General features: G+C 40.2%; 1 protein-coding gene across 9 annotated transcripts in view; it reads right to left on the bottom strand.

Annotated features, from left to right (window-relative positions):
- EVA1A (eva-1 homolog A, regulator of programmed cell death) overlaps positions 1-21,851 on the bottom strand; it is a 150,417-nt gene that overhangs the window by 19,872 nt on the left and 108,694 nt on the right. For 4 of the 9 annotated variants that reach the window (XM_054548001.2, XM_009237145.4, XM_002811855.6 and 1 more), the window contains 2 exons: positions 9,552-9,674; positions 5,240-5,392 (listed from right to left, as the gene is read on the bottom strand). In XM_054548001.2, coding sequence (XP_054403976.2) covers positions 5,240-5,392; positions 9,552-9,674 — 276 coding nt within the window. Of the gene's footprint in view, positions 1-5,239; positions 5,393-7,378; positions 7,454-9,551; positions 9,675-13,260; positions 13,350-21,851 lie in introns of all 9 variants that reach the window. The other 5 variants (XM_024242808.3, XM_024242807.3, XM_063713583.1 and 2 more) reach the window with 3 other exon arrangements.

Here is a 21,851-nt window from a genome sequence, read left to right as displayed (position 1 = left end):
CTTCTAAGCTGTGACACCCCAAAATACCTCCAGACATTTCCAGAAGTCCCCTTGCAGAGCAAAATCACATCTGATATGAACCACTGATCTAAAGATTGAAAAAGCTAAAATTCTCATTTTTCCAGCCTCCCTTGCAGCTAGAAATGACCATGTGACACAGTCCTGGCCAATGAAATCTGAGAGGAGATCTACTGGAACCTCCTCCCATTTTCTGCCTTTTTTGATCTTGAATCAGCCTGAACAACAGCAGCCATTTGGCAGCCATGAGATGACAAACATAGAAAAAAGGCTTTGAGAATCACAGAGATATTGGCCCCTACATTTTTTGTTGTATATGTTTAAGGTGTACAACCTGATGTTTTTCTATATATACACATTGTTAAATGATTACTCCAGTCAAGTGAATAAACATGTTCATCATCTTCTTTTTATTTTTTGTGTGGTAAAAGCACCTAAAATCTACTCTCTTAGTGAATTTTCAGTATACAATAAAATATTTTTAACTGTCATCCTCATGCTATACATTAGAACTCTAGACTTATTCATCCCACAAAACGGCAAGTTTGTATCTTTGGACATACTTCTCATATCCTCCTCCTTGCCCCTGATAACTACTATTCTACTGTCTGTTTCTATGTATTCAACTTTTTTTTTTTAGGTTTTATGTGTAAGTGAGATCATACAGTATTTTTATTTCTGTCTCTGACTGGGTATATATCCAAAGGAAGTGAAATCAGCATCTTTAGAGATATCTGCACTCCCATACTCATTGTAGCCCTATTCACAATAGTCAAGATATGCAGACAACCAAAGTGTCCATCAATAGATGAATAGATTTTAAAAACTGTGGTATATTTACAAAATGAAATATTATTCGGCCTTAACAAAGAAAGAGATACTGCCACTTGTGACAACGTGGATAAAGCTGGAATATATTACACTGAGTAGAATAAGCCAGAGAGAGAAAGAAAAAGACAGGCCTCTACATGTTTGTGCTAATGAGCCAATGTTAGCAACCACCTACCTCCAGACTTCTTATTATGTGGGTAAGATAACGTCTATGTGTTTAGGCCACCAAGTTGAGGTTTTCATTTTTTGCAGTTGAAAACAATCCTGACTCTTAAACCACACAAAATTGTTTGGATTTTATCCCAGAGATAATGAGAATCCACTAAGGGATGCTAAAAAATAAAAAGAATTGCATCATCACATCTGAATTTTGGAAACATTATTTTGCTACAAAATGCAGACTGTGAAACAAGATTGTGGAGGCAAGACCATGGCAAATACCATTATGATAAGGCAGGCAAAAACATGATGGGGCTTGGAGCCAGTCAATCAATGATGGTGGGACTAAAGTGGATGCCATACATTTTAAGAGGCAAAATGAATCGACCCAAACCAGTTGGATATGGGCAGTAAAGAAGATGCATCAAAGGTTAAAAATCCTATTTCTGGATTAGGTGATGCCCTAGATGGGTATATAAAAGAAAGAGCATATTTAAAGAGAAGGACAATATTCTATTCTAGGCTGGAGTGAATTTGAAATGCTTATAGCACAACCAAATAGTTATTTTCAGGACACTTAGATAAGAAGCTCAGGAAGTTAGAAAAGACAGAGGTGTGATAATTGTCTAATATATGTATGGTATAATTCAAAATTTAATATTTTAATAAAATAACATTTCTTATTATGAAGTAATATCAATGAATTGTTATTAAAAATACAGTTAAGCAAAAGAAAATTAAAAATACATATACCTTCACCCACAAAAAGTGGTTACCTATACATATGAATATACATACATAAATGGGATTATAATGTACATGATGTGTGGCAACAGGCTTTATTTACCTAGTAGCATGTCATAAACATATTTCTATTTCAATTAATACTCACAAATTTTCCCTAGTATTTTACTACATGTATTATAAATAATTCTGAGATGAATCATCCTCATAGTAAAATTTCTGCCTATATCCCTAATTCTTTCCTTAGAAGACACTTCCAGAAGTGAGATTTCTGGCTAGCGTATGTGTTTTTAAGGGCTTTGATGGATATTGTCAAATTATTTTTTAGAGAGGTTGTAGCAATTCACAATTCCATCAGCACGATGTGTAAGTACTCATCTCCCCAGACTTTCTCCAAGACCAAAATTACATACTTAATCAGTCAAGTCTTTGAGAAATGTATAAAATAAAAATGTTAATCTCATTGCAGTTTCCATTTTGCATTTTTCTGCCAGAATTTGAGTTGTTTATGTTTTATTGATAATTTGTATTTCTTCTTTTGCGAACTGTTGATTCTTGTTTTTTGTCCACTTTCCTTTTGGGGCACTTTTATTGATTTGTAAGAGCTCTTTATTTGTCATAAACTTTAACTCTTCTTCATTAATGTTTCATTTTCCCCTAGTTTGACACTTGTCATTTACTTGTAGGGCCCATTGTGGTAAGCAGATATTTACAATTATTGGAATGGTCAAGGTTTGAAATGTTTGTTGTGAAGAATGGGCACAAGATATGTCCAGAAATAAATAGGGAGATTAAAGTATGATGTGAAAAGCTCAGCTAAGATTGGAGACTATGAATTTCTAGCGGCTTCAAATGGCAAATTATACTGGCATTTGATAACTTGTACAGAGTGAGAAAGGGTCACTTTTCTTAAGTCATCTAATATGAACCCTGGCTAGATTAGAACTGGAAAGTAAAACCAGTCCTTGCCCAAAGAGAAATCCAATCAGAACCTCAGTCCCCTTCTTTTTACATAAAATCCGGAGACCATCAGGCAAAACAAAAACAAAATATCAAATATTTTAAAACTCAACCAGCAGAGGAGCAGTTTGGTCATTCAAACCATTGAGCATTTTCATGTAATTTTAAATGGTTCCTTTTATATAAACCATATCTGTTTCCAATAAATGATCTTGAGGAGAAAGTCAGCTGTCTTCCTAAAGAGTACAACTTTGAACGAAAAAAGGGGCGAATATAAGACTCTCCCAACTCACATGCCTTCTTCTGTCTCCATCTCTCCCACAAGGTTACCAAGCACCTTAGACACCCCGCTAACAAAGAACACACACACACAAGAAAGTGAGCAGGATTTACTCAGAGTTGGGGTTTCACCTACTGGTTTACTCAGAAGCTACACAAAAGAATAAGGCAGTTATGGGTATTAGCAAATGTGTTGCTGAAATAAGGGACCACGTGGATAGGAGAGGAGGCAACAGATGCGCTGGGAGAAAATACGAGGGGCCGGGGCCCTGCGGGGTTGAAGATCTGATAGAGCAGAATGAGGACATGAGACAGCTACAAGATTAGGACATTTTCCACAATTTTCTTCCATCATACTTTTCATCATTGCTTCCAATCCATTTATTTGATTTTCTTCACTAAAAACAATGGTTATTTGTATCTTGAATATTCAAATACATATTTGAAATTTTCTTTATTAATTTCACTTATAATCAAGGAGTGTTCCCCATTTCAGAATAGATTTTCAGTCATTGAGTCTACACACTGGATCCAAATTTTATTTTAGCCACACTGCTTTTCCATTTCCTTGTGTTTTCTTTTTTATCTCAGCCCATACTTACTTAAAGAAGCGTTGTCTTCCTGCATCCCAAGTAGTATTTAATTCAAGAATATGGGGCAGGAAGGAGGAAGTTTGGAGGGGAGAGAAAAACAGGGCCATGTACTTTTCAGCCTTGACAAGATCACAAGACACATGGCAAACACAGGACGATTCAATGAGTTACCACTTTCAGTGGTCACAATTCAGGGTCATGTTGACTGAAATGGAAAATTGCCAGGTACCTCCTGTGCTGAGCAGAGGTCCAAAGTGCGGTGCTCTGTTTGCTCTCATGCGAGACATATTTTTGCGACAGCTGATTCACAGGTATCCTTCGGGTCTTTGGAAACTACAGACCCTCTCTGCCAGCCTCACTTCATTTGGGGGATAGCTTCACTACAGAGCTAAGTAAATTATGCTTCAATTGCTTGTGAAAACGATGTCTGAATTTCAAACCTCTCTTCCAGCTCTTGTGTCCTTTCTCTCCAATGTTGCCTTGAAGCAAGAGCAAAGATGAGATTCCTCTAATGGGTGAGTGCCTGGAGAAGGAGGCCCTGGACTTCCTTAAGGGGAAAGAGGAGCTGACTGTTGACCTAGGCCTTCACTGATCAAAGAAGGCAGAGCCCTGGACCTGAGGCACAAGCAGACTACATGCTGCAGCTCGCCCAGCACAAGACCCTGAGCAGTCCTTTTTTTCTGAAATCAGGTTGTGCATCATCCAAGATCCTCTCACAAAGAGAAGCCACGAACTTCCTTGGCTCATGGAACCCTCCACTTGTCTCAGAATTGCCACTGTAAATCATAATGTCAGGTTTGCATTTCAACTCTTAGACCACCATGTGTCAACCCTGCCTAGAGAATTAGAAAGTAAAACCAGGCCTCGCCCAAAGGAAATCCAAATGAAACCCTAGTCCCTTCCTTTTTATACAATATATCCAGAGACATCAGGCAAAACAAAACAAAACAAAAACAAAAGCAAAGTATCAAGAAATTAAAAACTCATTCAAGCAACAGAGGAACAGTTTAGTCATTCAAACCAGTGAGCATTTTCATGTATTTTTAAATGACTCCTTTTATATGAACAACATCCGTTTTCAAGAAATTATCTTGAGGAGAAAATCAGCCATCCTACTAAAGAGTACAATTTTGAACCAACGAAGGGACAAATATCAGACTCTTCCATACTCCACATGCCTTCTGTCTTCATCTCTTCTACAGCTTCATCAAATACCTCAGAAAGGCCCCAAACACAGAATATATAAACATATACTCTCTCTCCCACACACACAGTCTCACACACAGGCAGCCTGTGTGAGGTTAACTGCATAGAATAACCAGGCTGAGGTACTCCATCAGCCCCCACCTTGGTCAGAGTTAATGCATAGTGACAGAAGCCAACAGTAGCCCCGGGCCACTTCAATCACTCACTTGAGCAGCTAAACATTTTCTGCAAGACAAAGCTCTTAGAACCCTTCATTTTTCAAATTAGAGAATGACAAGCTTAACTCCCAACCTGGAGACCTTTCATCTCAAAGCTCAGCAAAGCAGAGCAGTAGCTATGATTACATAGCGTGTCTTTACTGAGAATAAGGCCAGAGATGGCCACCCAGGAGACAACCTTGGACCCAGCCCCAGACCTCAGTCCTGGCCCAGTGGAAACCAGGCACCTACCTGAGACAAAGGAATAGGCCGCTAGGATGTTGCTGAGCAAAGCCATCTCCACGTGCTCTGGGCTGTGGCTGAGGGGCAGCCTCATGGGACATCCAGAGAGGACCTCCTGGAGGTGCTTGGCTGAATCAACGTGGCCACTCTCCTTCTTCTCTTCTGTTTGGGAACACAAAGTGAGTGATAAGGCATATTCTGCTGTCCTGAGGCCATGTTCCAGGTAGCCTGGACTCCTAAAGACATATTTTTGCAACAGCTGATTTGCAGGTGTCCTTTGGGGCTTTGGAAACTACAGACCCTCTCTGGCCAGCCGCACTTTATTTTGGGGGATAGCTTCATTATAGAGCTAAGGAAATTATCCTTCAATTGCTTGTGAAAACTATGCTTGCAAAAACTAGCCAGGCTCCTAAAGAAAGACCAGTGAGCTCTCCCAGCCAGGGGGGCCACAAAGATTTGGGGTCTTGTGCTCTTTGTTCAAGTGAGCTTCCTGGCTTTCAAGGAAGTAGAAACTCCTTACATCCCTGATTTTCCTGACCTTTCTCCTTTCTCTTCCCCGTATCTTCCTAATTCCCACTAAACAATTCCCCCTTACCTCTTCTGGAATTCTTTATTTGATTCTCCCTGGTTCACCTTTGAGGCACAGCCCATCAGGTTCAAATCATCATCACATTCATCACTGCATTTTAACTACAAGCCACAGCCCTCTCCTCTCCTGCTGTGCTTTCCCGGGAGCCTGCACTGATGACACTTGTGTACCTTGATCAGTTTGCCTCATCCCTCAGGTCACTAAATGTGTGCCTTTGGCAGTGGTTCAGAGCTGGCTATCCTAGAACTGCCAAAGCGGTTCCCATTCTAAAATATCTATAGGAATTTGAGAGCTGGAGCTGCTCCCTGCCTCTAGCTCCATGACTCCACCTGTGACTGTGATGGGCCAGTAGTACACACACATGGCCCAGACTGCCCATCCATAGAACCATCCCTCCAGGGATCAGAACAGGGACTTGGGATCTCAGTGTTCCAGCCTCTGGCTGGAGGAGCACATCCTCTCCCCAGCTGCTGCAGCTCAAGCCTGGCATTAGCATTACCCAGTTACTCAGCAAAGGCTTTACAGAGAGCTCCTGAGCATGAAGTGGGAGAGAGGTGGCAAAGACCCAATTCGATGCTGCTATGAACTGCTCATGAACAGCTCATTCGATGCTGCTATGAACTGAAGGCAGGCAATTGAGTCACAGAGTGTAGAGGGGTCTCAAGGCTTGGAGAATGAACCTGGGCTCTCAGTGGGTCACAGATATGAGTAACATGGGCCACAATTAGAAGGCCTGGAGAGCGGCAGTTCCATGAGGTAAACAGAATGGGCTACAACAGAACACTCTCAGGCTGGTAGATTTCAGCAGGCTTCAGGAAAGACCAAAACAAGAAAACACCAACCAACTCACAGGCACAAAGAAACAACCATAAAGTCCTTGGAGCAGCCAGAGGCTCTGAGAGTGACAGGAGAAGGAGTGGGAGCTCCAGGGGCTTTGAAAAGAGACTGGCTGCTGTTAAGGGACCCTTGAGCCGCTGAGCCAGAACGCAGCACCTCTTTCAACAGTCATTTGTGTTCCTAAAAGGTGGCAACTGGATGATACAGGTGAATGGTTAGAACCATCACACTGAGTTCAGAGGCTGTTCTACAGATCTGAGGACTTCAAGACCCAGGAAAAGAGTGAAGCTACTGGAATATGTCTGAGTGTGTAGTGAGCCACGTCTATTTCAAAACCATTCCCTCCTTCCTGTCTCCACTAATGTTACCAGAGTGCAAGTCTTATCACTTTATTACTAGGAGTTTTGCAACAATCTCCTACCTGGTCTTTCTGCTGATACCTCCTTCCTTCTCAATATAGCACCCATTCTTATTAACAGGGTCATTTTTCTATAGTACAAATATGATCACATCACTCCACAACCCAACTCTAATGAATTTCCATTGACCTCTTAACACAATACACATCCACTTTCACAATATCTGACCTCTGCCTTACCTCCTAATGTATCTCCTATCCAAGCTGACAGTCACACACATATACACACAGATAATAAGAATGCTTAGAGCTTCAACAATACTAGATTACTTTTAGTTCCCCCAAGTAGAGGAAGCTCTTTCACCTCTTCATGCTTTTGGTCACACTCTTCCTTTTGCCTAAATGCCCCCCTTCTCTTCATCTGTCTGGCAAATGTTTCCTATAAGAAAGAATTCAGAAGTTTTATGGCAGTCCCAAAATCTCAATGACGTTTTTTGCAGAAATTAAAAAATCCAATCTGAAATTCATATGGAATCTCAGGGGACCCCAAATAGTCAAAACAATCTTGAAAATTAACAAAGTTAGACATCTCACTCTTCCTGATTTCAAAACTTATTATAAATCTATAGTAATCAAAACAGTGTAGGCCTAGCATATAAAAACAGACATGTAGCTTAATGGAATAGAATAGAACATCCAAAAATAAACCCTTACATATATGTTCAAATTATTTTTGCAAGGGTGCCAAGACCATTCAATGGGAAAAGACTGCCTTTTCAGCAAATAGTGTTGGAAAAACTGGATGTCCAAGTGCAAAAGGATGAAGTTGGACCCTTACCTTATACTATATAAAAAATTAACTCAAAATATGTCAAAGACCGAAATGTAACAGCTAAAAGTTTTACAAGACTGTTAGAAGAAAACATAGGGGTAAAGATTCATGACACTGGATTTGACAATGATTTCTTGGATAGGACACCAAAAGCACAGGCAACAAAAGTAAAAAAAAAAAGAACTCTATTAAAATTAAAAAGCTCTGTGCATCACAGGGTACAACAGAGTAAAAAGGCAACCCACAAAATGGGAGAAAATATTTGCAAATAATATATCTGATAAACAGTTAATATGCAGACTGCTATCTATCCTAATTCCTAATATCAGAACTCCTACAACTCAACAACTAAAAACAAAGAGCTCAATTTAAAAATGGGCAACAGACTTGAAGCAATATTTCTCCAAAGATACACAAGTAGTCCATAGGCACATGAAAAGATGTTCCACATAACCAAGCATTAATGAAATCAAAATCAAAACCACAATGAAATATCATCTCATACCCGTTAGGATGACTACTATCAAAACTCAGAAAATAAGTATTGGAACCCTTGTGCACTGTTGATGGGAAAGTAAAATTGTGCAGCCACTATGGAAAATAGGATGACTATTCCTTAAAAAATGTTTAAATAGAATTATCCTATGACCCAGCAATTCCACCTCTGGGTATATACTCAAAGGATTTTAAAGCAGAGACTTGAACAGAATTTGTACACCAATGTTCAGAGCTGCATTATTCACAATAGCCAAAAGGTAGAAGTAACCCAAATGTCCATCCACAGATGGATGAATAAATAAAATGTTGTCTACACATACAATGCAATATTATGCACAGCCTTAAAAAGGAAGGCATAAACATGGATTAAACTTGAGGACATTAGGCTAAGTGAAATAAGCCAGTCAAAAAGGACAGGTATTATATGATTCCACATGTATGAAGCACCTACAGTGGTCATATTCATAGAGACAGAAAGTAGAGTAGCAGTTGTCAGGAGCAGGGGCAGGGAAAAGATAATTACTGAACAGGGTACAGGGTACAAAGTTTCTGTTTTGCAAGATGAAAGGAATTCTGGGGAAGAATGATGGTGATGGTTGCACAATAATGTAAATACATTTAATGCCACTGAACTATACACTTAAAAGTAATTTAAGATGATGAATTTTGTTATATGTATTTTACCACAATTTAAAAATTGTGTTGGTGAGGTAAAACAGTGAATTTTGAAGGTTACTTTATTTAACGAATCTTGCAATCAAATTTTGGTTTTAAGTTAATAAGAATGATGGCAGAGTTATCTTTTAGCGGTATTAAATTTGAAGTCAATAAAATTCTAATTCATATCACATTATGAATATGGCTTAATTTTAAGTAAGAGATGTTATTGCACTTATTTTTAAAAATTAGATTGTAAATAAGTGTACTCTATCATATTTATAGATTAACAGGAAAAAGATCGTATGAATAGATGAAAAAATGTATTTGTGTAAAATTTAATAAAAAATTTATGATTTAAGCAAAGGAAAGACCTACTGCAGTGAAGCCCCCTATGAATCTTCCAAATGCCTTTCTTTGGCTATCAAAGTGTCCAAATATTCTTCTAATATTGTGCCTATGATATTGCAATTGGAACTGAGTGTCCCCTGGTATGTCACCCCCATACATAGTGTTCAGGGGGTGATAATCTCATTATCCCTTTAGCTACCTGGGGAGAGGTGTGCTGTCAGGAGCAGAGAAGTTTCTGGTAAGAACAGTTCATCTCTGATGATGTTGGCATCAGCCAGTAGAGGTTCTAAAACTTGCTTGGCCCCAGTTGGCTTCTCAGACTCTGAAAGAAAAAAGAAGCAGCACAAAAACCATCACATACCCAGGAGATCACATCATACCTTAGACCTGGTATGTGTGTGAACCCAGCAGAGAAGCTTTGGTGGCTAGTGTCTGGATCCTTGGAAGGATGAATAGCATCCCCAGAGTGGAGAAAGCCCATTGACAGAGTGTAATCTGGAATTTGAACTAGACAGCCAGATAAACCAATCTCCCAAGGTCATACCAGAAAGGATGCAAGAGGTAAAAGATCAAAGAAACATGCTTCCTCTCTGCTCCTGTCAGCCAAAATCCACAAAACAGCTAGTGTGGGATGTCCCGATCTGGCCCCTCATCAGTGAAGTTTGCAGGCCAGCCTCTCTGGAACAGGAAGGGAGGGAATTCTGTTTCCTTCTAGCAACGCCCAGATGGGCCATGAAATGAAGTCTCACACAGCTCTGTAGGAACTAGAATCCTGGAAATGCTGATATGTAGATTCTGACACCCTGTGCCTTCCTTGCTGAAGTGTCAAGGCCTCTGCTCAGCCCAGCTAGGAAATCTCCTCTCTGTGTCTAGCTTCACTTAAAAGCTTGCAGAAGAATGAAATCAGTCATGGAGCTCTGAGCATTGAGCTGTCCCCACTTCACGTGTGCACACTCATTCATTTGTCATCATCACACCCTGCCAACTACTGTGGCTTCTGACTTCTGCTTATTGATTACTTTATAGAGACACATCTCAGCTGCTTCTTCCCCAAAATGGATTGGTGGCACCATCCTACGTTAATTTTACGGGTCAAGAAAATAAGGGCAAGAAAGAAAAGGAAACTGGAAGCATGGGATGGGTAACTGTCTACAGACTCATGTACCAAAGTGCAGAAGTAGGTCTTTGAGGCCCATTGACCTTCCACTCTACACTGGTGAAAACCATCAGGCACTGACCCTAGGACAGTCACATGGAGTCTGAAGAGCAAAAGCTCAAATGGAAAAACAGTCCTTATATCACCGGCTGGGGAGAGGATACACATGGCCCCAGAGAAATAACTGAGCCGAGAGAAACCCCGATTTTCTTTGTAGCGCTGATAAGCACCTGGGGATGATACATCTAACATGCCAGCCTGCCAGCCACTTGGCTTCCACTGCCCCATCAACATTCCCCTCCCAACCATCACAGTGAATCATTTCCAGAGATGTATCCTGAACCTTGTCATCGCCTGGAAAGGTTTTACCTCTGAATACTGGGCTGTGAACTCCTTAAGAGCAGGGACCATGCCTTAATTCTTATCTTTGTTCTCAGAGTTTCCCACAATAAGTGCATAGAGCTAATGCTCAGGGACTGTTTGCTGGATGAATGACTCACACTGAGAAATCTCACTCTCCAATCAGAACCTCTATCTTACCTCTCTGATATGGTTTGGCTGTGTCCCCACGGAAATCTCATCTTGTAATATAGTTCCTATAATCCCCAACTGTTGTAGGAGGGTCCCAGCTGGGGGGTAATTGAATCATGGGGCAGTTACCCCCATGCTTCTGTTCTCCTAATAGTGAGTGAGTTCTCATGAGATCTGATGGTTTTATAAGGGGCATTTCCCCCTTTTGCTCAGTACTTCTTGATGCTACCATGTGAAGAAGGACATGTTTGCTTCCCCTTCCACCATGATCCTAAGGCCTCCCCCGCCATACAGAACTATGAGTCAATTAAACCTCTCTCCTTTATAAATTACCCAGTCACGGGTTTATCTTTATTAGCAGCGTGACAATACTGCTATGTACTCTCCCTACCTGGATCAAAGTAAACGTGCTCCCCAAGCTCTCTGAGGCTTCTATCTTCTCATCCCCTCCCTGCTCACTCAGTTTATCACTGTCATCCTAGATTCATCTTTTCTCTGCACAGCCTGGCTACTACAACTACACTACATGCTGCTCTCACCAGGATCCTTCTGCTGCCCTCTCCTCAACCTCAGGCCTAACTCCCAAAGCACTCCAACCCTCAACTGCCTGCTCTCCTCCCTACAGGCTAGTGCTTCTGAAAAAAATATAATCATTCATATTTGCAGCATTGCAAATGCTGAGTTTACAAAATCAATTGAGGCCCCCCGTGCTGCTAGGAAAGCCTACATGTATGTCCCTGACATCTTACTTTCTCACTTTCTCATTCTTCAATCTTCTCATTCAATCTTCTCAGCTTTTCAGAGAAATAGAGGGCACCCTACACGAACTCTAACTTTCCTCCCTTCCACCTCATTCTGACCTTCCTTCCTTCTGTCTCTAAGGAATTTTCACCTGTGCTTTCAAATTATTTCCTCCTTCTTCCTACAGGACATGGTTCCATTAATGAATGATTCTTCTTTGACTTTCCCTTTTCTGGCTGATCTCCATCTCTCTATATAAATAGGTAGGCAGATAGATGGATTGATAGATAGACAGGTAGGTAGATAAATAGATAATATGTATATAGAGTGATTACATATATATGTATAATTCTCTTTCTCAAAATTTTAGTCTTTCACTTTCTCCTCACCTTCTTGCCCCATATATAAATGCATATATATAAACACACATACATATATACATTCTATACTTATATACATACATATATAAATATACAATGTATATATGTATGTATGCATACATGTATATATGTATGTGTACATGAATATCTATTGTTATTTCTCAAATATTTGCTTATTCTTTCCAAATCACTCTCTCAATCTCTCTATCTTTTGATCTACTGCCCTTATCTCCTTTTATCTACTATAAACTTACCTAATTTCCCCCACCTTTAAGCAATCTTCCCTTTGCTCAATCTCTGCTGTAGTTTCTTATCACCCATTCTACTTCCCTTCACAGCCATACATCTTCATAGGAACTTATATTTCCTCTTTCCATTTCTTCCATCAGTCCCTCCTTGGCCTAAAATATCTGGCTTCATATCCAGCCTGTCTACCAAAGCATTGTTGGTAAGGTGGCCACAGTGAAACAATCAGCTTTGTGCTTCTAACGATTGCTCCAGCATGGAGACTATGAGCTCCTGGCTGTTGAGGGGGCTCTTGTGTCCCATCTTTCTGCATTTGTGGTAGCTAACACAGTTCTTGTCACACAAGTGCTTTAAAACAAATTCTGTCTCAATGATGGGAGTCAAGGTATGGGGGGCTAAGATTGTCAGACATGGGCCTTAAAACAGAATGAACAATGTCCTCAATGACACTGATATAACTCCTGAGACCTCAAGAAAAATCTTTGTCTTGATTTGAACATAAAAGGACCAGGGTTAAGAAATGATATGGTCCTAGACAAGACTCATGTGGTGGTGGTCACAGACCACAGGAATACCAATGCTGTTACAGCAGGGCTCTAACACAGAGCCTGAAGCCTTCACTTAGCACTATGCAGAGGTCAGTACCAAGGGTGGTTCACAAAAAGTTTCTAACTTTAACACACTGTGATGCTGTTTAGACTGGAGGCTGCCTCCCTTCCTATCCCAAGGCAGAGCTTGCTTGTCTTAAATCAATAAATATTTATTAAGCCCCACCAGAACCGTTTATTTAGCAAGCAATCTGCAGCTACTAAGGAACTGAGAATTCTCTGAAGGAAGATCCACATCTTACTCACCTCTGTGCCCAATGATTGACTCATAGTGCTTCCTTTGAATGAATAAATCCAGAAATGAGCAAATGTGGTCAGCGATCTACCTACCTGCACTGCAAACAGAATCAAGTGTAAATGCGATGTAAATTAAGTGGACAGTTGGGAAAAGAATAATTAATTTCAACAATAAGGTAGCAATGCAAAGGACCCATAAAGACTTCATAGAGAAGTAACATTCAAATTGAATGTTGAGCAACTGCATATTAATTTAACTACTGAGTATTAATTTAATAATGAATTATACTAACAGCCCACATTTATTGAGACCTTTCTCTTCAACCAGATAATTTGCTAAGTGCTATTTAATTTAAGTTTCATAACAGTTCCATGAGGTAGATGCTATTATCCTTGTTTTTCAGATGGGAAAACTGAGCTATGGAGAGGTAAAGTTGCCCAAGACCACCTAGCTAGAAAATGATAAAGTTGGAATTTAAACTTAGTCCAACTCCAGTGCTCTTAACTTTGAAACTATACTTTGCTAGAGTAAAGAAAAGCACTGGAAACAGAACGAAGAGCAGGAGCTAAAGTACATGGCACATCTTTAGCACAGGAGCAAAGGGATAGGCAGAGAAACTGAACAGAAGTCAAAGCTGCAAAGGCAAAGTTGGAATTGCATTTTGGTGGATCTGCAGTGCCTTACAGAGGTTGAGCTTTATTTTATGGACAGTAAATAATACTAACAGGAGAGTGACATGGTCAGTTCTGCTTTGTAGGAAGAAAACACTGGCAGAAGTGTGGAGGATGTGTTGGAGAAGCCAGAGATGGTTTGAAAGATTTATTGGGGGTTCAACTCTGTAGTCCAGGTAAAGGATAATGCACATCAAGAACCAATGAGATGAGGTAGCTGAAGAAGCCAGCAATCCAGAAACCCAACACAACTGGTGCAGACAAACAGACTCCCAACAAATGCCTGCTCTCTCTAGCCAGAGGACCAGGAAAGGAGTGTTCTAGCAAGACAGAAAACTCTTAGACAATAGCCTCTTTACTTCAGCCAAACATCATTTTAAAAAACAAAAAAACCCATGGCCTCATCCACACCCACACCCACACGGGCAAAGCCTGAGTAGATAGCCTAGACTTTCACCCTTAAGAGACTATAGCAAGAAACTCCAACACCCTTGCCAGAGTGATGTCAGAGAAGGCCCAAGGGGAGAGATGAGACTTTCATCTGAGATTGCTAGTAATGAGCTGCCTTCCCTGGCAATATCAGTAAGGACTACATGGGAAGCCTGGACATCCGCCGCCTCCTAGAAATAACTAGATACTCCTCCCCATCCCCCTCTCCACTGGGATATCAGAGGCAGCCTAGTCAGGACTCTCATCATTACCAGTGGTTACAAGCCCCACATCAGTGGAGACCACATGGGATCCAGAACTCCCATCTCCATCCAGCAATAATGAGGAGTCAATCAATTGATGTGAACACTAAGATGATAGGGATAATAGAATTATCTGGCAAAGATTTTTAAACACCATGATTTTAAAAATACTTCAACAAGCAATTATGCATGTGCTTAAAACAAATAAAGAAATTAAAAGCCTCAGCAAAGAAATAAAAAGTCTCTGCAAATAAAGAGAAGATATAAGGAAAAAATAGAATTTTACGATTAAAAAAATACAATAATGAAGAGCGTTTGGAGACTCACATTGTGAACTTTTGCTCCAAGAACCACCACAGGAACATACCAGGGCAACTGAAAGAATTCATGGACCCTTTGAAAGCAGTGGCTTGCCACTGCAAACTCCATGAAACAGCCAAAAACACAGTCAGTGCCCGAAGTGTAAGGGGAGGAAAGTCTGCCTCTGAACATATATCCTCACTGGGGAACCTGGAAATCTAGATCATGGAAGAAGGATTTAACTTTACCTAGAGCTGAAATGAATTTAGAGAGCTGAGCAAAATATAAAAGTAGAAGAAGCAGTGGGAAGTGCCCTGTAGGCACTCCTGATCCCCAGGGAAGCCCAGCAAAGCCATTTCTCACTTTATCTCACAGGGATCCTAGGGGAAGGCAGCCAGTGGAATTGGGGAAGGGCCACGGGGAGAAAGGGACTTGCAGGTGAACTTTGTAATAATTTTGATCAAGTATGAATTTTCCTCAGATTCCTAGGCAGAATCTGAGGGGTGGGGGCAAATAGGAGGTGCAGATATGAGCACAGAAGCTGCAGCAGTCAGGGAGAGGTGAGGCCTGAAAGCTCTGCTTGCTTTCTCAGCAGGGAGGCTTGTAGCCTGGGGCAAGATCTCAGCCCTGTGCACCAGAGGCCTGTAAATAAATTCAGCTCTGTTGGCTGTTGGCAGGAGTGAGACTGGCCTTGCTGGCTGTGTGGGAGCTGGGTGAGGTCTGTCACTGCGGGCTTTCCCCGACTTCCCTGGGAATCTGTACGAAGCATTGGAAGCAGCCATAATCCCCTTTGGAACATAACTCCATTGGCCTGAGAACCACTGCCCCATCCCCCCAAGTGGTCTCCGCAGGTACCACCCAAGAAGAGTCTGAGCTCAGACACACCCAGCCCTACTCCCACCTGATGGTCTTTTTCTACCCACCTTGGTAGCCAAAGACAAAAGATATAAACTTGCAGGAGCTCTATAGCACCCCCCATTGCCTGAGAAACCCGAAGTTCTCCAGGTGACCTTAGGGTAAGCTTGCATCCCCCAATATAACCACAGCTGATGCTCTCTTGAAAGCGTCACCTCCTGGCTGGAGGGCAACCAACTCAAGCCATTACAGCAACTCATGACAGAACAACCCTGCTCCAAGAAAGGAGAAAACAACAGCTAATTTCACTATCTGTAACATCCTGGCTAACCAGAGGTCCTGAATCTGTCAATATGACAGCTTCACTATAAGCATAACCAGCATTTAAGAAAACCAATGCACTAAACAAAACTACAACCAAGGACTCCCACAGAATCCACTTCACTCTCCTGCTACCTCCACCAGAACAGGTGCTGGTATCCATGGCTGAGAGACCTGAAGATAGATCGCATCAAAGGACTATTTGCAGACACTCCCCAGTACCAGCCTGGAGCACGGTAGTTCAGCAAACCCTAACCCTAACACTAACCTTAAATATATATGCACCTAACACTGGAGATCCCAAATTTATAAGACAATTACCACCTGACCTAAGAAATGAGACAGACAGCAACACAATAATAGTGGGAAACTTTAATACCCCACTGACGGCACTAGACAGGTCATCAAGATAGAATGTCAACAAAGAAACAATGGGCTTAAACTATACCCTAGAACAAAGGAACTTAACAGATATTTACAGAATATTCTGCCCAACAACAGCAGAATATACATTCTATTCATCAGCACACAGAACATTATTCAAGATAGACCATATGATAGACCACAAAACAAGTCTCAATTAATTTAATAAAATCAAAATTATATTGACTACTCTCTCAGACCACAGTGGAATAAAATTGGAAATCAACTCCAAAAGGAACCCTCAAAACCACGCAAATATACGGAAATTAAGTAATCAGCTCCTGAAAGATCTTTGGGTCAACGATGAAATAAAGATGGAAATTTAAAAATTGTCTGAACTGAATAATAATGAAACAATCTATCACAACCCCTGGGATACAGCAAAAGTGGTGCTAAGAGGAAATTTCACAGCATTAAATGCCTAAATCAAAAAATCTGAAAGAGCTCAAATAGACAATCTAAGGTCACACCTTAAGGAACTAGAGAAACAAGAACAAACCAAACCCAAAACATAGGAGATGAAAAGAAGTAACAAGGATCGCAACAGAACTAAAAGAAATTGAAATAAACAAAAAACAATACAAAATATAAATGAAACAAAAAGCTGATTATTTGAAAAGATAAACAAAATTGTTAGACCATTCATGAGATTAACCAAGAAAAGAAGAGAGACGATCCAAATAAATTCAATTGGAAAAGAAACAGGAGATATTACAACTGATACAATAGAAATAGAAAGGATCATTCAAGGCTACTATGAACACCTTTATGCGCACAGACTAGAAAATCTAGAGGGAATGAGTAAATTCCTGGAAATATACAGCCCTCCTGGATTAAACCAGGAAGAAATAGTAACTCTGAATAGATCAATAACAAGTAGCAAGATTGAAACAATAACAAAAAAGTTGCCAATAAAAAAAAAAATCCAGGACCAGATGGATTGGCAGCTGAATTCTATCAGGCATTCAAAGAAGAATTGGTACCAATATTGCTAAAACTATTCCAAAAGATAGAGAAAGAGAGAATCCTTTTGAAATCATTCTATGAAGCCAGTATCAGCCTAATACCAAAACCAGGAAAAGGAGTAACAAAATAGAAAACTACAGACCAATATGCCTGATGAACATAGATGCAAAAACCCTCAACAAAATACTAGCTAACTGAATCCAACAGTATATAAAAAAAAAATAGTCCACCATGATCAAGTGGGTTTTATACCAGGGATACAGGGATGGTTTAACATACACAAGTCAATAAATGTCATACACCACATAAACAGAATTAAAAACAGAAATTATATGATTATCTCAATAGATGCAGAAAAAAAATTTGACAAAATCTAGCATCTCTTTATGATTAAAACCCTCAGCAAAATCAGCATGGTAGGGACATACCTTAAGGTAATAAAAGCCATCTATGACAAACTCACAGCCAACATTATACCAAATGTGGAAAAGTTGAAAGCAGTCCCCCTGAGAACTGAAACAAGACAAAAATGCCCACTTTCACCACTTCAATTAAACATAGTATTGGAAGTCCTAGCCAGAGCAATCAGAAAGAGAAAGAAAGAAAGAAAGGTCATTCAAATTGGGAAAGAGGAAGTCAAATGGTCACTGTTTGATGATGATGTTATCATATGCCTGGAAAACCCTCAAGACTCATCAAAAAGCTCCTAGAACTGATAAATGAATTCAGTGAGGTTTCAGGATACAAAATCAATATATACAAATCAATAGCACTGCTATACACCAACAGTGACTAAGCTGAGAATCAAATCAAGAACTCAGTCACCTTTACAATAGCTGCAAAAACAAAAATAAAGTATTTAGGAATATACCTAACCAAGGAGTACTCACCTTACTCCTGCAAGAATAGCCATAATTTAAAAATAAAAAATTAACAGATGTTGGCATGGATGTGGTGAAAAGAGAACATTCTTACACTGCTGGTGGGAATGTAAACCGGTACAACCACTATACGACAGTACAGAGATTCCTTAAAGAATGAAAAGCAGATCTGCCATTTGATCCAGCAACCTCACCACTGAGCATCTATCCAGAGGAAAATAAGTCATTAAATGGAAAAGACACTTGCACATGAATGTTTGTAGCAGCACAATTCATAACTGCAAAAATATGGAACCAGCTCAAATGCCCATCAATCAATGAGTGGATAAAGAATATGTAGTTATATATATATTATATATATGATGGAATACTACTCAGCCATAAAAAGGAAAGAAATAATGGCATTCTTAGCAACCTGGATGGAGTTGGAGACCATTCATTATTCTAGGTGAAGTAACTCAGGAATAGAAAACCATACATTGTATGTTCTCACCTTTAAGTGGGAGCTAAGCTATGAGGACGCAAAGGCATAAGAACAATACAATGCAGTTTGGGGACTTCAGGGAAGGCTGGGAGGAGGGTAAGGGGTAAAAGACTATACATTGGGTACAGTGTACACTACTTGGGTGATACTTGCACCAAAATCTCAGAAATCACCATTAAAGAACTTATCCACATAATGGCCGAGCGCGGTGGCTCACGCCTGTAATCCTAGCACTTTGGGAGGCCAAGGCGGGTGGATCACGAGGTCACAAGATCGCGAACATCCTGGCTAACACGGTGAAACCCCGTCTCTACTAAAAATACAAAAAAATTAGCCGGGCGTGGTGGCGGGTGCCTGTAGTCCCAGCTACTAGGGAGGCTGAGGCAGGAGAATGGCGTGAACCCAGGAGGCGGAGCTTGCAGTGAGCCGAGATCAGGCCACTGCACTCCAGCCTGGGCGACAGAGCGAGACTCCATCTCAAAAAAAAAAATAAAATAAAAAAAGCTTATCCATGTAATTAAACAGCACCTGTTCCCCAAAAACTATTGAAATAAAAAAAAATTTTAAAATAAAGAAAGGACAGGACACTTGGCATATGAAAAGAACTAAAGGAATAAAGGAATTGAATAAGGAAATACTTGTAACACAGGCAGTGTTTATGTGAGTGAAACTTGGTATTGTAGGTCTGGTAATTAAAAGAAAAGGTTATGTTTATTTTTATTAACAACAATAATAAAAGCCAACATTTATTAAGTACATTCCACACAGTAAAAAAAATACAATAACCAAAATAAAAAGCTCAAAATAAATAGATGGGCTCGATGGTAAATGGAGGAGGCAGAGGAAACAATGAGTGATCTGAAAGACAGAATGATAGAAATTACTTAGTTGAACTACAGAGAGAAAATAGACTGGAAAAAAAATGAATAGAATCTTAGGGACCTGTGAGATTATTACAAAAGACCTAACATTTGTGTCACTGGAGCTCCAGAATGAAAAAAGGAAGAAGAGGAACTGAGAAAGTAATCAAAGAAATAATGGCTTTAAAAAAATCCAAATTTGTCAAGAAACATAAACTTACAGATTCAAGAAGCTGAGCAAATCTCAAATGAAATAAATCCAAAGAAATCCATGTGAAGACACACTGTAATTAAACTTTTGAAAACTAAAGACTAAATAGGCTGAGTGTGGTGGCTCAAGCCTGTAATCCCAGCACTTTGGGAAGCCGAGGTGGGCAGGTTACTTGAGCTCAGGTGTTTGAGACCAGCCTAGGCAATATGGCAAAACCCCACCTTTACTAAAAATACAAAAATTAGCTGGGTATGGTGGCATGCATCTGTGGGTCCCAGCTACTCAGGAGGCTGAGAGGTGGGAGGATCACTTGAGCCTAGGAGGTCGAGACTGCAGTGAACCGAGATTGCCCCACTGCACTGCACTCCAGCCTGAGTGACAGAGTGAGACCCTGTCTTTAAAAAAAAAAGACAAAAGAAAGAAGAAGAAAGAAAGAAAAAAAAAACAAAGACAAAAACATTGAAAGCTGCCTGAGAAAAACAGCATCTTAGCTATAGGGAAAAAACAATTCAGAACACAGAGGGTTTCTCATTGGAAACCATGGAAGTCAAAAGGCAGTAAGTAGCACAACATATGTTTCAGGGGCTGAAAGAAATGAACTGTGAATCCAGAATCCATACCCAGCAAAACTGCCCTTCGAGATGTAGGGGAAACCAGACATTCTCCAATGAAGGAAAACTAAGAGAAATTGTCACCAGCAGACCTACCCAAAGAGAATTACTAAGTCCTCTAAACAGAAAGAAAAGAATTTTTAAAAGATATCATGAAATATCAAAAAAGAAGAAAGCACAAATATAGGTAAATACAATAGGCTTTCCTTTTCCTCATGAGTTTTCGTATTTAACAGTTGAAGCAAAAATGTTAACACTTTCTGATGTGGTTCTGAATGTATATAAAGGAAGCCAGGTGCAGTTGCTCACACCTGTAATCCCAGCGATTTGGGAGGTAGAGGCAGGAGGGTCACTTGAGACCAGGAGTTTCGACCAGCCTGGGCAACATGGTGAGACCCAATCTCTAAAAAATAATAATAAAAAATTTATTTTATTTTATTATTATTTTTTTAAAATTTATTTTTGAGACTGGAGTCTCGCTCTGCCGCCCAGGCTGGAGTGCAGTGGCACGATCTCAGCTCACTGCAAGCTCCGCCTCCCAGGTTCACGCCATTCTCCTGCCTCAGGTTCACGCCATTCTCCTGCCTCAGCCTCCCAAGTAGCTGGGACTACAGGCACCCGCCACCATGCCCGGCTAATTTTTTTGTATTTTTAGTAGAGACAGGGTTTCACCGTCTTAGCCAGGATGGTCTCGATCTCCTGATCTCGTGATCCTCCCGCCTCAGCCTCCCAATAATTTAAAAAAGCACTTAGCAGGGCATGGTGGCAAATGCCTATAGTCTCAGCTACTCAGGATGCTGAGACAGTAAGATTGCTTAAGTCCAGGAATTCAAGCCTGCAGTGAGCTATGATTGTGCCATGGTACTCCAGCTTGGGCAACAGAGAGAGACCTTGTCTCAAAAATAAAATAAAATTAAGTTAAAATGAAAAATTAATGTATGTAAAGGAAATATTTAAGACCCACTTTGCAGTAGGGCAAAGGGAAGCAAAGCATGGTAAGGTTTTTATATTTCACTCAGACTGGTGAAATGGCACCAGCAGACGATAAATATATATATGCAGTAACACCTGGCGCAACCACTAGAAAAACTATATGAAGAAATACACTTAAAAACACTACAAACAAATCAAAATGGAATTCTAAAACAATGTTCAAGTAACTAAAAAAAAAGAAAACAGAGGAACAAACAAACAAAAAGCAGAAGACAAAAAACAAAATGGCAAACGTTAGCCCTAACATCTCAATAATGACATTAAGTGCAAATAATCTAAATACACCAATTAAAGACAGCTATTGGCAAAGTGGATTTTAAAAATGACCCTT

Source organism: Pongo abelii, chromosome 12 (genome assembly GCF_028885655.2).
Source record: "Pongo abelii isolate AG06213 chromosome 12, NHGRI_mPonAbe1-v2.0_pri, whole genome shotgun sequence".
NCBI lineage: Eukaryota > Metazoa > Chordata > Mammalia > Primates > Hominidae > Pongo > Pongo abelii.
The sequence above is the reverse complement of the archived record's forward strand: the minus strand, read 5'-3'. Positions and strand labels throughout refer to the sequence as shown.